Source organism: Bufo gargarizans, chromosome 2 (genome assembly GCF_014858855.1).
Source record: "Bufo gargarizans isolate SCDJY-AF-19 chromosome 2, ASM1485885v1, whole genome shotgun sequence".
In the NCBI taxonomy this organism is placed as follows: domain Eukaryota; kingdom Metazoa; phylum Chordata; class Amphibia; order Anura; family Bufonidae; genus Bufo; species Bufo gargarizans.
Window position 1 is genome coordinate 291,460,085 of NC_058081.1, and position 17,108 is coordinate 291,477,192.

Genomic DNA, 17,108 nt, shown 5'->3' on the forward strand with positions numbered 1-17,108 from the left:
CCACCTTATCCAATAGATTCCAAAATGTAGTCACTTTTTGGGAGTTTCTACTCTAGGGGGGCATCAGGGGGTCTTCAAATGTGACATGGCAACTTAAAATTATCCCATTGAAATCTGCCCTCCAAAACGCACATGGTGTTCCCTTCCTTTTGTGCCCCGCCGTGTGCCCATATAGCATTTTACAATCACAAATGTGGTGTTTCTGTAAACTACAGAATCCAGATAATAAATATTGAGTTTTGTTTGGCTGTTAACCCGTGCTTTGTTACTGTAAAAAATAGATTAAAATGGAAAATCTGCCAAAAAAGTAAAATTCTGAAATTTCATCTCCATTTTCCTTTAATTCTTGTGGAACACCCAAAGGTTTAAAAAAGTTTGTAAAATCAGTTTTGAATACCTTAAGGGGTGTAGTTTCTAAAATGGGGTAATTTTTGGCTGGTTTCTATTATGTAAGCCTCACAAAGTGACTTCAGACCTGAACTGGTCCTTAAAAAGTGGGTTTGGGAAATTTTCAGAAACATTTTAAGATTTTATTCTAAACTTCTAAGCCATCTAACACCCCCCCCCCCCAAAAAAAAATGGCATTCACAAAATGATCCAAACAAAGTAAGACATATGGAAAATTTTAAGTAATAGCTATTATATGAGGTATCACTATCTGTTTTAAAAGCAGAGAAATAGAAATTTGGAAGGTTGCTAATTTTTAATTTTTTTGTTAATTTGGTATATTTTTTTTAATAAAAATGAAAAATATTGACTGAAATTTACCACTACCATGAAGTACAATGTGTCACGAGAAAAAAATCTCAGAATGGCTTGGATAAGTAAAAGCTTTCCAAAGTTATTACCACATAAAGTGACACATGTCAGATTTGCAAAAAAATGCCCTGGTCCTTAAGGGGAAAAATGGCAGGGTCCTGAAGGGGTTAATTCTTATACATGTTATTTGTATTCTTGTAGTTTTAACAATCTTGTTTTACCAATCAATAGTATATAATCAATCAATCAACATATGTAAGACCTGTTGACCAATTAACAAGTTAGACTACAAAAAACAGTCCTCTTATTTGGAAGATAGGAATGGTTCATGCTGGATGTCAGACTGCACACTGTGTGAACGTGTATGAAGACAGAACAACGACAATGTCTCCATTGCTTCTAGTGGCTCATTTACATGTATTAAAACATCATTTTTCTCAGCAATGTGGACACATATAAACATGGCGCCAAAACAGAGGCTTTCAGCTGCCAAGTGCACATGGAACAGGTCAGCCAGTTTTATAGCTACAAATCTGCTGACTGATGCCCTTTAAAAATACTTAAATAATATAATTTGCTTTTGCTTTGCTACTTCTTGATTTGTTGCAATCTGCTTTCAGTTTTCCCTGTTATATAGTGAATGGGTTATATACCTTATGGAAATGAATGCAGTTGCTGCTTCCACTGTCTTAGAAGTGTGCATGGAACATGATAACAGTATGAAAATTCCTACTGTTTCATCCTTAGCAGTAAACAAAACAGCTGAATATCAAAAATACAAATCGATACAATATTGAAATAAAGTAATAGATATTGCCATTCAAATGATCGACTGCATTACTTATTTTCTTTCCTCTTGCCCTTGCAAGGATTTCAGAACTTTTATCAGCAATCATGAGCAAAAAAATGCAGAACTTTGTGTTGTCATTTTATTGAAACCAATGGAAGAATGCAAATGGTTTGGCCAGCAAGTATCATGTCCTGAATTCTAGGCAAACTCACTTACATAGTGAAACCATATATACTATGCACAATATGAAATAATTGAGGCAATTTTTTTTATAGCATGTTTTATGTTCAACAGATTAATGACATTTCTCTTGTACTCCACTTCAACCTTAACATTTTTTTTTTCTGACGATGTCGCTTCATACATACACCACCATACCAAGTTAAGTCAAAGAACAGATATAAATATAAACATTTTCAAAGTCATTCAAAGTGAAAAAATACATATAGGCTATATGGAGGCAAAGTACACATTAGTAGAACATATTATGATGAAAAATATGCTATATTTTATCTACTATATACCTTTATAATAGGACAACATGTTGACCCAACATCATTAAGTTAGCTTTATGGCTATTACATTACTGCTAGTACAGCATATCATTAAACTGAGTAAAGCTATTCAATAGTTGATAGATACTGTATATATCCAAGGCAGATACTAACCATCTACCAAACACTAAACTCTACCTAAGCTGCTATACTGTTATTAAATGTAGACCTCCTATAGAATCAATTATCCCACAGTCTTCACTAAATGAAATTTGGAGATTTACAAGCCATTGACTTGCTTCCAGATATTTGGTTAATCTGTAATAACTAGTGCACAATAAACGATGAATATATTCCAACGAGTCTGTAAACAATATTATGTAATAAAGCCAACATCCATTGAGATTTCATTCGTCATGGTCTAAATATCAGCTTTGCCCGCTTAAGGGATATTCCTGTCTACTCAAGAATATTAACCTCTTGTAAGTGAACATCTGCAGTAGTAATCATAGACACAAGAGTCCTATTTGGATGATTTTCTGCCTGTGCTAACATTTAGCTCAAGTTAATCACTTTGCATAGCAAAGGCTTTTTTTATTTTATTAAATCCTTCTATAAATAAAAATAATTAAAAAATAATCCTTAGAAAATGAACATACATAAACAAAAAGCATAGGATGCTTTAACTCTGTCAGTATGCAAAGGTAAATAGTTGATCATTGTAACTGAAGTTTAAGCATAGTAGATGGAAATTTTTTTTTTTTTTTTTTTTATAGTGGCATAGGCTGTAAATGGTCTATCATGATGTAAGCAACCAGAGGAAAGAACCTCCTGAAGACTGACTGTTGACCACTATATGTTGCTACATTATAACCCAAACCCATGTTGCTGCAATCTGTTATAATAATACAATCTGAGACTGCATTCGGTTGATAGGTCCGGATAATATATCCAACTGCAATTGTGGCAAATGCAATTGTTGTAAACTCACATCAAATCCCAGAGCTAAAGAATACAAACTGGTCTTCCTAAAACGGAAGATTCCCTAGTAAACAAAGACAGGTAGGTATATAGACGATCGTAATTCCTGACTCAAACATATGTCTCCTGTATGTGCTTGTAGCTAGTGAAGTATAGAACTGTACATTCATCTCCCTTATTAGATATTAGATTTACAAAGGCATCTGTTTCCACGAGTTGTACGTTTTGTTAAGAGTCACTGTTGCTTGTATTATGCCAAAATGTGCCAAATAGTGATTTAGGCAAATTGTTACACTGGCGCAATGAAAGGGGCATCTGAGAAGACAGAGTTGACAGAATCAGAGTCAGACTTTGATCTGCTGTTCTTTAAAATGCTATCTGCTGTTAGGTTCTCATTGGGGATCAGTCGGACTTTCCCATTTTGGCCTTGGTCTGTTTCCTTGACTGGCTCCAAGAAGACTACCCTTTTTCCCGTGCTGGATTTTCTTTCGACCTCGGGCTCGTGTGATGGCGTTGCACTTAAAATGGAGGAGTGAGCACTGTTTTGGTTCTGTTTCCTTTTATTTTTCTTAGATTTACACCAGCATCTACAGGGGGTGAGATAAAGGTAGAGAAGGACTAAAATGATACTGACCACACATGCAGCAAGTGTAGTGAAGGCCGTGTTGAATGCTTCATGCGAATTAGACTTGTGACTTGTAAAATTGCCCACTGTTACTCTAATATCTATGGTTTCATTAACCAGTTTGTTTATTGCCATGCAGGAATATATACCCGAATCTACAATTTGTGCCTCTTCAATTTCTAGGCTTCCATTGATAAAGACATGGAAATGTTCAGTCTTTTTTTCCGGTTGGAGAATTTTGCCCTCTGGGCTTCTCCAAATAAATTGTGTGTCCTTGTCTACTATCTTGCTGTCACAATGTACCACCAGCCTTTCTCCAATCTGAACCTCGTACAACAGGCCAAATGCATAAAATGACTCCGTCACAGTACTTTCAGAGCAGTTGATAAAGTTCTCTTGAAGAAGATGCTGTTTTTTAGACTCTGATGGAAAACTGCAGGTATAATAACTTTTGAAATCCATAACTGGAGCAAAGCGTTTGCGATACCAGAAGTTTAACATTGTGTTCAATTGGCAGTCACATACAAACGGATTTTCATGAAGGTAAATTCCACTAAGTTGCCTGGCAGAAATTAAACTTATATCCTGTACAGGCACTGATTGCAAGCTATTATGTGAAATGTCCAACATAACAAGTTCCGAAAGTTTATTCCTGCCAACATATAGGTCCAGTGGGAAATGTGACAGTTCATTGTCCCCCAGGTATAATTTTTGCAGTTTATGGAGTCCTCCAAATGACCCAGAATCTATGTTAGTTAACTGGTTGTTGTACAGCAGGAGCTCTTCTAACATCTTAAGTTCTTGAAAAACTGGGTTGCTCAGCGTCCTTAGATGATTGGATGATAAATCAAGATATCTTACATTTCGTAGCGTGGAGAAACTACCACCAGAGATGCTGCTTATGGTGTTATGATGCAATATTAAAGTGTGCAATTTATCAAACATGACTGGGAACCAGTCTGGGTCCAGGAATCCTATTTTATTGTAGCTTAGATCTAGTTTTCTAATAAATTTGAAGATTGTCCTGGGCACTGTAGATAAGTTTCTATTTGTGCAGCTTACTATATCACTGGCACAAATGCAGGCTGGAGGACACACCCCAGGGGCACCACTAACAATGCTGACGATGAGCAGCAGAAAGACATAAGCAATGCTTTTCAATTTTGTATGGACAATTCCAAGTTCCATAGACAACGATGAATCAAAGAAAGGCATTATGGTTCCTTCTCATCCACTTTTCTATTGCCACAAATCATGTATTCAGTCTTGGATGTATCTTAAGGAAACATGATATACCTCAATTCTAAATTCTTCTAGCAGTTTTCACACTGGCACTAAAAATTAAATAAATTAGGTTTAGTGCATAAAAAGGAATAAAACGCCATAAAATATAACAGTCATAGTTCAGTACATATCCGCAATCTTTCACGTAGATGCATATTCTAAAAGTTCACAAAACAGACAGTCGAAATATACATATACTGGACATCATTCTTTAATCTGCTTTGCAAATCCATGAATCTATGTATGAACCTCCTGTCCCTGGGTACATGTTATGAACACATCAAGTGATAGAAGATGTGAAATCTTATTACCTGCTCTTTTACAGCATTCACTAGCTGATGTCTGCATGAGGGCACAGAAGTCCTGGTCTGTGGCTCTTCGTCTTCATTCCTCGCTGTTGTGTATGATGACAGCAGAGAAGTTTTACAGAAAGGAGAAGAAACAGGTTGTGTACTGCGTGGTGCATGCAATATTATCCCATCTGACCGAGCTGCTTGCATGGAAGAGCTGAGCGTATATGTGAGGCGAGCCTGCCCAGCCTCTGTTCACCTGTGCACTGTGATTGGCTGCAGTCAGCATAGAGAAATATACAAAGCTCACTGATGAGGGCACAGACGGCTCAGATGCTGCTGCCAATGTCTACATGCACTGCCTCCCATCCCCCCTCCCAGCACCTAGGTTGTTGTGTGCATATCCCACTCTCCCCTCTCATTCTGTTTCCATATTGCGAACAAATTCCATTTTAGAGTCACCCTAGAGATTTATTGTTCAGACTTGAGAAAAGCCTTGCTGCTGTAGGTCAAAAGAGATAGGCATTGCCATTATCACCAATCACTACATCCCCCCCCCCCAACCTTTACGCTTATCCATCACAAAGTTGAAAATATTTCAAATAATAATTAAGAGCCATAAAGATGCAGCGAAGCTACGTATTTTCTTTATCACTTAGTGACCAGTATCACAAGCTACTGCAAATCTATGACTACATAGCAACAGCACATTCCAGATCCATTACCCTGGAGAGGACCCAGCACACAGTTAACTGCACATCAAAATTTTCCTTTCCGCTTCTGTGCAGCATGGGGACGATACAAATGAGAGATATTCACTGAGCAACTATGAGAAATGCTCTTTTACTGACAGTGCTCATAGGAGCCCATTACCAGCCTGTGAGTGGTGCTAGACACATGCACTATAGTATGGTGGAACATGTATTAATTTACATCAACTGTAGAAGGCTGCATTATTTTCTCCATCATTGAGCAACAGTTGCCATTAGGAAACGTGAGCAGGTCGTATAGAACAACAATACATCCCTTTAATCAGGAAATGGCAAAACCCAGTTGTTAATTTATTCTTACATTTCCTGAAAGAATAACAGAGCGACAGCATAATTTAAAAAAAAGATGACCCGGGGGTAGACGCCGCGTTTAGCGGTGAAACATGTTGGGGGAGCTACGTTTCACATTTTAAATCAGATGATCACATGGGAATGAAGTGATAACAACGGGGTGTGTTGCAGGCATCCTGCATGCTAGAAAGAAATAGAGGCATATATTAGTGAGGAAGTCATAGTGATGAGGGACAGAGACCAGTGTGCTTGGCAATTCACTTGCATTAGGCTGGACACAACGTTGTTACTCTTGCTATTTAACAGATAAAAGAAGAAGGAACAATATCTGACATAGCTAAAGCTTAGCAGTACACAGGGATATGAGGTGAATATCCTAGTGAAAAATACACAAACAAATAGGAAAATATCAGAGTATTAGGCTTACTGTACCAACTGACCAGGAATTTGATAGCCTCTTTAGGCTATTAAACTATATATTTTTGTACTAGCACACTTTATCGAAGGACATTTTTATAATGGCACACATTATAAGGGTCATTTTTGTACTATGACACATAATAAAGGGGTATCTTTTGTACTGGCACACGTTATACTTTTTTTTGTACTGGCACAAATTATAAGGGGTAGAGATGGCCTTGCGGTTCGCCCGGTGGTCGTTTCGTGGCGAACTTTGTGCGTTCGCAATTCGCCAAACATGCGTACATATGGCAATGTTCCCCGGCGCCATATTCTTTTGCATTGCAGTGAACTTTAACCCATGACACACATCAGGTGGGACAGGACAGCCAATTGAGACATTTCAGCACATGGACACACCCTCATTTTACAGTGTACTGTGTTTTACCAGTGTAGGGAGAGGTTGCTTTATGGACCAGGGACAGACTGTTAGGGACACCAAAAGCCACAAAAGTCTTTTTAAGGACTGGTATAGGTGTGCTATTGATAGGTGTGATATACTGAGGGATGTGATATACTTAAAATATACTTTCTAACATAGAAAGTATATTATTGTGCTTTTTTATTGTGCAGCAGTTGTGTGCGATTCTGCTGCAATACCTGCTACATAGAGAGACAAACGCTATTGGAATAACTAATTGCAACTGGTATGATATACCTGTTGCCCCCCAAAAAACGGATTGAGGGGTGATATATTCCTATAATAAACTTTCTAACATAGAAAGTATATAGTGCATTTGTATTGTGCAGCAGTTGTGTGCCGCAGGTATATAAAGGGACAAGCACTATTGGAGCAACTATTTGCAATGGGTGTGATATAGATGCTGCCCCCCAAAAAATGATTGAGGGGTGTAATATACCTGCTTCCACAAAATAGTGATATGGGGGTTTTATATACCTGCTTCCACAAAATACTGATTGAGGGGTGCGATATGTACCTGCTTCCACAAAATACTAATTAAGGGGTTTTAATATAACTGCTTACACAAAATACTGATTGATTGAGGGGTGTGATATACCTGCTTCCACCAAATATTGATTAAGGGGTTCTATATACCTGTTTCCACAAAATACTGATTGAGGGGTGCAAAATACCTGCTTCCACAAAATACTGATTAAGGAATTTTATATACCAGCTTCCACAAAATACTGATTGAGGGGTGCAATATACCTGCTTCCACCAAATATTGATTGAGGCCTGTGAAACACCTGCTTCCGCAAAATACTGGTTAAGCGGATTGATATACCTGCTTCTACCAAATATTTATTGAAGCCTACGATACACCTCCTTTCAAAAAAACTGATTAACCCCTTAAGGACGCAGGGCGTACCGGTACGCCCTATTTCCTGAGTCCTTGAGGACTCAGGGTGTACCGGTACGTCCTAACTTTAAATCGGGATTCCGGCGGCGCGGGGGTTAATCGCAACGGGATGCCGGCTGAAATCATTCAGCCGGCATCCCGTAACAACTCAGTAACAACCCGTAACAAATTCAGACCTGCGGTTTTCTGCATTTCCGGTCCATTCGGGTGTCCTGTGACCCAATGAACCGGAAAAAGACTGCGATCAGTGGCGTGATTACACACCACCAATCGCAGTACGAAGATTTGGAGAGGCGGTGCTGGCCCTGGTGCTGAACACTGCTGTCCAGGGTGCTGATTGGTGCAGGGGAGAGAGGTGCGAGATTCAAACTTCCTGCGCTCCTCTCTCCCCTCCTCTTCCTGTTCTGCACGAGCACCCGGCAGCATCATCCAGCACCAGCTCCTGAGTCCCCCCTAATCGCCATCCATCACCCTCCTGCACCCATCGCCACCCAGGTAGGTTAGGGTCAGTGAGGGAGAGGCACCGTTAGGCAGGGAAAGAAGGGAAAAGTTAATTAGGAAAAAAAAATAAGCACTTTTATTCAAAACTTTCTTTGATCCATCTATCAGACCCCAGACTCACCCCCCCCCCCCCCTGCCACTTGCAAACTACAGAATCAGGGCAACCCATTTTGAGTTTTGTTTGGCTGTTAACCCATTTTTTCCAGTAATAAAGTAAGGGTTAAAATGGAAATTTTTTTAAAAAAATAGAAATTTCAAAATTGTTTCTGCATCTGCCATTAACTCTTGTGGAACACCTAAAGGGTTAACAAAGTTTGTAAACCCAGTTTTGAATACCTTGAGGGGTGTACTTTCTTAGATGGAGTCACTTTTTTGAAATTTCTATTCAAGGGGTGCAACAGGTGGCTTCAAATGGGACATGGTATAAACAAAACCAGTCCTGCAAAATCTGCCTTCCAAAACCCATATGGTGTTCCCCTCCTTCTATGTGCTCCCGTTCGGCCAAACTTTTGTAAAAATTGTATTTTTTTAGGTAAAAAAAATTAACTTTTTTGACCCAATTTTAGCAGTGTCATGAAGTACAATATGTGACGAAAAAACAATCTCAGAACGGCCTGGGTAAGTCAAAGCGTTTTAAAGTTATGAGTACTTAAAGTGACACTGGTCAGATTTGCAAAAAATGGCCAAGTCCTAAGGTGAAATAGGGCTGAGTCCTTAAGGGGTTAAAGGGTTTGATTTACTTGCTTCCATAAAATACTGATTGAGGGGTGCGATATACCTGCTTCCACCAAAATACTAATTAAGGGGTTTGATATACCTGCTTCCACAAAATACAAATTGAGGGGTATGATATACCTGCTTCCACCAAATATTTATTAAGGGGATTCTATATACCTGTTTCCACAAAATACTGATTGAGGCTTATGATACACCTGCTTCCACAAAATAATGATTAAGGGGATTGATATACCTGCTTCCACCAAATATTGGTTGAGGCCTGCAATACACCTGCTTCCACAAAATACTTATTAAGGGGTTTGATAGCCCTGCTTCCAAAAATTATAGATTGAGGGGTGCGATATACCTGCTTCTAAAAAATACTGATTGAGGGGATTGATGTACCTGCTTCCACCAAATATTGATTGATGCCTGCAATATACCTGCTTCCACAAAATACTGATTAAGGGGTTTGATTTACCTGCTTCCACAAAATACTGATTGAGGGGTGTGATGTACCTGCTTACACCAGATATTGATTAAGGGGTTCTATATACCTGTTTCCACAAAATACTGATTGAGGGGTGCGATATACCTGCTTCCACAAAATACAGATTGAGGGGTGCAATACACCTGCTTCCACCAAATATTGAATAAGGGGTTCTACATACCTCCTTCTACAAAATACTAATTGAGGGGTGCGATATACCTGCTTCCACAAAATACTGATCAAGGGGATTGATATACCTGCTTCCACCAAAACCTGATTAAGGGGTTTGGTATGCCTGCTTTCACAAAATACTGATTGAGGGGTGTGATATACCTACCTTCACAAAATACTGATTAAGGGGTTTGATATACCTGCTTCTATAAAATACAGATTGAGGGGTGCTATATACCTGCTTCCACCAAATATTGATTAAGGGGTTTTATATACCTGCTTCCACCAAATACTGATTGAGGCCTGCGATACACCTGCTTCCACAAAATATTGATTAAGGGGTTCTATATACCTGCTTCCGCAAAATATTGGTTGAGCAGTGCGATATACCTGCTTCCACAAAATAAAAATTGAGGGGTGCGAAATGCCTGCTTCCACCAAATATTTATTGAAGCCTGCGATACAACTGCTTCAACAAAATACTGGTTAAGGGGATTGATATACCTATTTCCACCAAATACTGATTGAGGCCTGCGATATACCTGCTTCCACAAATACTGTTCTTCTATAGGGACTTTGGAACAGGGTCAGTTTGAAAATGACAGGCAGAGGAAGAGGCAAGCCAGGGCAGGTGCACCAGGCCCAAGCCTAAGTGGGAAGTTGGAGAATGTGCATGCGATTATTAGTGTTGAGCGCAAATATTCAAATAGCAAATTTTAATTTAGAATATCGGCACTTCAGATGGAAATAAAATGACCAATATTCTAAAAAACAAATATATAGCACTATATCGAATATTGTGCTATATATTATTTTTTTTAAAAAATATTAGTCTTTTTTTTTCTTCTGAAGTCATTCCTCCCTGCTTAAGATGGTTGTGGGCCAATGACTGATTGACCCACAAGCAAGAAGCAGGGAGGAATCATGTGTTTAGATGGAAAAAATGAAGAATATTCTAAAATCAAATATATAGCACTATATTCTAAAGTGCTATATATATTTGTTTTTGACCCACGTCTATATTGAGCACGCAATATTCACATATTACGCGATCATTACCTTGCCGATTTTCACTTAAAAAATAAGAATGTAGAATATAACAAATATACGAATTCGCGAATATATGACAAATATTTTAAAAAATATTTGCGAAATATCACAAATTTGAATATGACCCCTGCCGCTCGTCACTAGCGATTATGTCAAGGACGCACCAGAGTTGTTTGAGTGGCTCACTCAGCCTTCCGCTTCTGCACCCTCCTCATCCTCTGTAACAGCACCCTCCTCACTCTCTGCTGTGTGTACCCCCAAAGACACCACCACCACCATAGCCCCTCCACTCGAGTCTGAGGATTTTTTTTTCCCATCCATTCCCAGACCTTACCGATGCGCAGCCATTCTTTGCATCGGATGAGTAAGAGGAGGTAGCAACGGCCGCCACCTAGTGGTCTGGCGACAGCACCCAGGTCAGCCGAAGGAAGGTGGTCCCTGCTGTTGCTGCCTACTCAGAGATCTCTAATGTCAGTGGTGGTGAAGGTGGCGATGATGACGTGTCTATGGATGTCACGTGGTTGCCAACAATAGAGGAAGAGGAGGGGAGTTCAGAGGGAGAGACAGGGTAGCCAACTCGCAGTGCACAGGAGGCAAAAAGCAGACTGCAAATGTATCTGGAGAGAGCCATCCACCATGCATGGTCACATCTTGCGCTTCCAAGACGCCGGAACATGGCTCCGCAGTGTGGGCTTTTTTTAACGTGTCAGCTGCTGACAATAGTGTTGCCATCTGCAGCCTGTGCTGTCAACGCATAAGTCGCAGTAAGCCCAACACTCACCTAGAGACGACTGCCTTAAGAAGGCCCCTGGCCTCCTATCACCGAGCCCAGTAGGAGCAACGCTGTCATAACCCACAAAGCCACACTCTCAGCACTCGACATCGTGCCTCTTCTTCTCGTTCTCCTCTCTCCTCCCATTTGTCCTCCACTCCACCTTCCACCGTGCTGTCGTCGAGTTTATCTGGCAGAAGGCAGGCTTCCATGGCCCAAATGTTCGAGCATAAAATGTTGATAATGCTGGATAACCTGGATAACCTGGATAATGCTGGCTTGTCGGAACTGCTAGCCCGCCAACTACTGCCATATAAACTGGTGGACTCGAAGGCCTTTAGAAAATTTGTGGCCATTGGCACACCGTAATGAAAGGTCCCCGAGAGGAAATATTTCTCCCAAAAGGACATCCCAGAGCTACAGTATATGGCCACGTTCAGCGGCAAGTGAATATCTCTCTGGCACACAATGTTGGTGCCAAGATACATCTGACCACAGACACGTGGTCTAGCAAACACGGGCAGGGAAGGTACATAATGTTTAATGCCCACTAGGTAAACCTTCTGATGGCTGTCAAGCATGTAACCCGTGGCACCCATGTGGATTTGATGTTACCACCATGGATTGCATGCAGGCCTGCCTCTTCTTCTTCTCCTCCTCCTACTTCATCCTCCGTCTCCTCCTCGGCTGAATCCTCCTTTTCCACTGCTACCGCTTCTTCCACTGCACCCCCTAAGCTCCCCAGAATCTATTTGACGTGCAAGGCGAGACGTTGCCATGCTGAGCTGCGGCTGTTGTGCCTGGAAGCCAAGAGCCACACTGGTCCTTCACTGCTTTCAGCTCTGCGGTCAAAGGACGATCAGTGGCTAACCCCGTTCAATTTGACAGTTGGTAAAGTGGTGTGCGAAAATGGTGCCAATCTGCTGAGCGCGCTGAAACAGGGCAAAATGACACATGTGCAGTGCATGCACACATCCTGAAATAAGTTGTGCAGCGATTCCTTGCCAAATACCCCGGGGTTTAGTTCATCTTGCGGCAGGCCAGGAAAATCTCTGGCCATTTTAGAAGATCTTACACGGCCATGGCTCGCCTTGCTGACGTTCAGCTGCGACACCGCGTGCCTGTCAGACGTCTGATTTTTGACTGTCCGACGCGCTGGAACTCCACCTTGTATATGCTTGATAGGCTGCTCCAGCAGAAACTTGCCATTAACGACTACCTGTACGAACTCTGCGGCAGGACATGTTCTGGGGAGCTTGGTTTCTTTTCACAGCGCCAATGGCTGCTCATGCGCAACGTATGCAGACTTCTGCGACCATTTGATGAGATCACCAACCTGGTCAGTCGCAGCCAGGGCACCATCTGTGACATTATACCTTATGCCTCCTTACTGGAGTGTACATTGCATCGTGTCATTGATCAAGCCGTTGAGGAGCAGGAGCTGGAAGATGAGCAATGCTGAATGAATTCCCAGGGGGGGCTACTCCGAGACAAGTCAGCAAAAGCCTGAAGAGGAGTCAGAGGAGGATAGTGCCTGGGGGGAGCAGGAGGAGGAGAAGGAGCAGGCTTTAAACTTTTCTGGGATCCCTGGTGTTGTCCGTGGATGGGAGGAGGAGACCAAGGACGACATTCTCCTGGGCGATGAGCAGGAGCCAGGCCATTCCACCGCTTCCAATTTAGTACAAATGGTGGCCTTCATGGTCCAGTGTTTGAAGAGGGACCCCCATATAAAAAGCATAATGGGCAAGGACCAGTACTGGGTGGCAACGTACTTAGACCCCCGGTACAAACACAAAATGGTGGACATGTTACCAGCATTGCAGAGGGCTGTCAGAATGCAACATTTCCAGGCCTTGCTTCAAGAGATGCTGCATTCTGCTGTTGTGGGCGCTAACAGAGGAATTTCCACGCACAGAGAAACAGTTGTGGGTAGCAATTCTACCACGCATGCAAGAAGAGGGTGGTTTGAAGATGTGTTGGTCACTTTGGATATGAAATCATTCTTGCAGCCAACCCATTAACAGCCGCTCTACAGATCCAGCCTCAGGGAATGCCTAGACCGACAGGTGTCGACTGTGGATGCTCTGAAAAGCAATGAACCACTGGACTACAAGGTGTCCAGGCTTGACCTGTGGCCAGAGCTGGCACAATTTGCCATGGAATTTGCCTCTTGGCTTGCCCCTAGTCAAGTGTCCTGTACAAAAGGATGTTCAGTGCAGCAGGGGGGATCGTGACCGATAACTGCACTCACCTAGCTCACATTTCTAAAAACTAATGAGGCATGGATCTCGGAGGAATTCAACACCCGTGACGTTGACGTTTAATTTAATTTCCTCATGCTAGCCTATACATATCCGCCACCACCCAGAACAAAGAATAGTCCTTGTCTTATGTATATACAGCGGCATAAAAGGCCTTTTCTGTCATGTAACTGCCTAATATTTGGGGCCTGTACTTGCCTACATTAAAATTTTAATCCAGTGGCCGCCTAAAGTACCTTCAGGCACATAATCAAGTCACAAATAGTTTTCTGTCAGGTTAATGTCTACGTTTTGGGACCTGTACTGGACGACAGTTAAATTTTTATCCAGTGTCCACCTAATGTACCTCCGGCCACATAATCACTAGTTTGTTTCTGTCAGGAAAATGCCTAATTTTTGGGGCCTGTACCCCAGTGGCGAACAGTAAAATTGTTATCCTGTGACCGCCTAATGTATCTCCAGCTACATAATCACTTGTTCTTTTCTGTCAGGTGAATGCCTAATGTTTGGGGCCTCTACTCCAGTGGCCTACAGTAAAATTTTTATCCAGTGACCGCCTAATGTACCTCCAGCCACAAAATCACAAGTTCTTTTCTGTCAGGTGAATGCCTAATTTTTGGGGCCTGTACTGGCCTACAGTAAAATTTTTATCCAGTAACCGCCTAATGTACCTCCAGCCACATAATCACAAGTTCTTTTCTGTCAGGTGAATGCCTAATGTTTAGGGCCTCTACTCAGTGGCGTCGCCAGGGGGGCGGCCACGTCCCCCCCTACATCACGTTGTGCCCCCCCATGTGCCCCCCCCAACTAAAATTCCCCCCCAAGTGAGCCGCCGCAGTCGGGTACAGGGAGATGAGCGCTTCCATTGCGCTCATCTCCATAGTAATCTGCCTGTGCTGCGGCGGTGCAGGGGAGGTAGAGGCGTGTCCCTTCTCCTTCCTCTGATAGGCTGCCGGCCTAGTGCCTACAGCCTATCAGAGGCCGGCGCAGGTGGCGCAATGATGTAATCGTGCAGCCTGAGCCATACAGCGCAGGACACAGGCCGGAAGAGGCCTGCATCGCATCGTTGACATGGAGGTAAGTATAAGTGTTTTTTTGTTTTGGTTTTTTTTACAATATTTTTACAGGCACAATAAGGGGGCCTCTTATTACTGGCACATTGGGGGGCTTATTACTGGCACATTGGGGGGGCTTATTACTGGCACATGGCGGGCTTATTACTGGCACATTGAGGGGGATTATTACTGGCACATTGGGGGGCTTATTACTGGTACATTAGGGGCTTATTACTGGCACATTCGGGGGCTTATTACTGGCACATTGGGGGGGCTTATTACTGGCACATTGGGGGGGCTTATTACTGGCACATTAAGGGGCTTATTACTGGCACATTGGGGGGCTTATTACTGGCACATAGCAACTCCTTGCGGCAAAGCCTAACCCTACCATCTGGGGCCCTAGTGAATACCTGGAGTTGCTTAGTCACGCCCCTCTTGAGTATTACTAGACAGTGGCGCAGTGGGGGTTTTCCTCCCACTGTGCGGACGGTACATAGAGCTCTTAATTTCCCTTTGTTTCCCTCCTTGGATTCTGTTTTTGCAATAAACTCTGTTGTGACTGTACCGTATTGCTGTATGTTTTTGCTTGACGATGCGGAGGTCTGTCGCTGGATCTCTAACTCGTGACAGTAAGGCTTAAATTGGAGCATTTTTATAAGCTGATGGAACAGGGAGGATTAAATCTTCCCTGTTTCAAGGGCTATTTTATAGCATCACAGCTATGGCTATATTGTGAATGGGAGAAAAGCCCACTTTGCAGAACCTTGGTGAAGATTTCTTTAGATGATAATATCTTTACTTTATTGGAATCTGGCCAATTAATCAATCTCCAACAGGGTATTAGAGTGGCTGTGAAGCTACTTATTAAGTCCTGGAGTACTGTTACAGATTGGTTGGGAATAAAGGGGTCCCTTTGTTGTACGCTAGTGTTGAGCGCGAATTTTCAAATAGCAAATTTAAATCTTTTTTTTGTTTGTTTTTAACACAGTACACATCGAGTGATCATCCATCCCTTCTTCTAGCTTGTAGGCCAATGAGAAGGCTTTGTCACAGCTTAGCAACATCCCTAGCAACCAATAGAAAAGTTGCCTACCCCTTACTATATAAGAACCTCCCCAGCAGCTATTTTCTAAAGTTTATTGCAGTTATGAAAGAGACAGCAGTGTCATTACTGTGCTCTGTACTTTGTTGTATTACATTAGATAGTTAACTTATATATCTAATTCAGATAGTTAGGGGGAGATAGTCAGTGTAGGTTAGATTGATTTATAGTGTAGCTAATAGGTTCCAGTGCAGGGTGTTAGGCAGTGTGATAGGTTCTGCTGTTCATACATACAATGGATATAAAAAGTCTACACACCCCTGTTAAAATGTCAGGTTTCTGTGATGAAAAAAAAAGACAAAGATAAATCATTTCAGAACTTTTTCCACCTTTTAATATGACCTATAAACTGTACAACTCAAATGAAAAACAAACTGAAATCTTTTAGGTAGAGGAAAGAAAAAATATAAAAATAAAATAATATGGTTACATAAGTGTGCACACCCGTAAACTAATACTTTGTTGAAGCACCTTTTGATTTTATTACAGCACTCAGTCTTTTTGGGTATGAGTCTATCAGCATGGCACATTTTGACTTGGCAAGATTTGCCCACTCTTCTTTGCAAAAACACTCCAAATCTCTCAGATTGCAAGGGCATCTCCTGTGCACAGCCTTCTGCAGATTATCCCACAGATTTTCAATCGGATTTAGGTCTGGGCTCTGGCTGGGCCATTCCAAAACTTTTATCTTCTTATGGTGAAGATGATGAAGCCATTCCTTTGTTGATTTGGATGCATGCTTTGGGTCTTCATGTTCAGCTTTCTAGCAGAAGCCTGAAGGTTTTGTGCCAATATTGACTGGTATATCTGTAAAGAATAAATCAAGACAGCTGGACTTACTGTAGATTTCTTGAAAACGTTTCACTCATTCTTCCAACGAGCTTTCACAATTCACTCAGAATTATGAAAGCTCATTGGAAG

At 41.7% G+C, this 17,108-nt stretch overlaps 1 protein-coding gene across 2 annotated transcripts; it reads right to left on the bottom strand.

Annotated features, from left to right (window-relative positions):
• Positions 1-1,835: 1,835 nt before the first annotated feature.
• Positions 1,836-5,422, bottom strand: AMIGO2 (adhesion molecule with Ig like domain 2). 2 transcript variants are annotated; one of them, XM_044277075.1, is made up of 2 exons: positions 5,245-5,422; positions 1,836-4,977 (listed from the first exon to the last, which is right to left on the bottom strand). In XM_044277075.1, the coding sequence occupies exon 2, from the start codon at positions 4,862-4,864 to the stop codon at positions 3,314-3,316; it is 1,551 nt and encodes a 516-aa protein (XP_044133010.1). In that variant the 5' UTR covers positions 4,865-4,977; positions 5,245-5,422; the 3' UTR covers positions 1,836-3,313. The 2 variants fall into 2 exon arrangements, with proteins under 2 accessions (XP_044133010.1, XP_044133009.1); XM_044277074.1 differs by having other exon boundaries at positions 1,836-4,983.
• Between the last annotated feature and the right edge of the window lie 11,686 nt (positions 5,423-17,108).

Excerpts from the sequence above, each read along its gene's own strand:
- AMIGO2 (XM_044277075.1), bottom strand. The coding sequence starts at position 4,864 with ATGCCTTTCTTTGATTCATCGTTGTCTATGGAACTTGGAATTGTCCAT.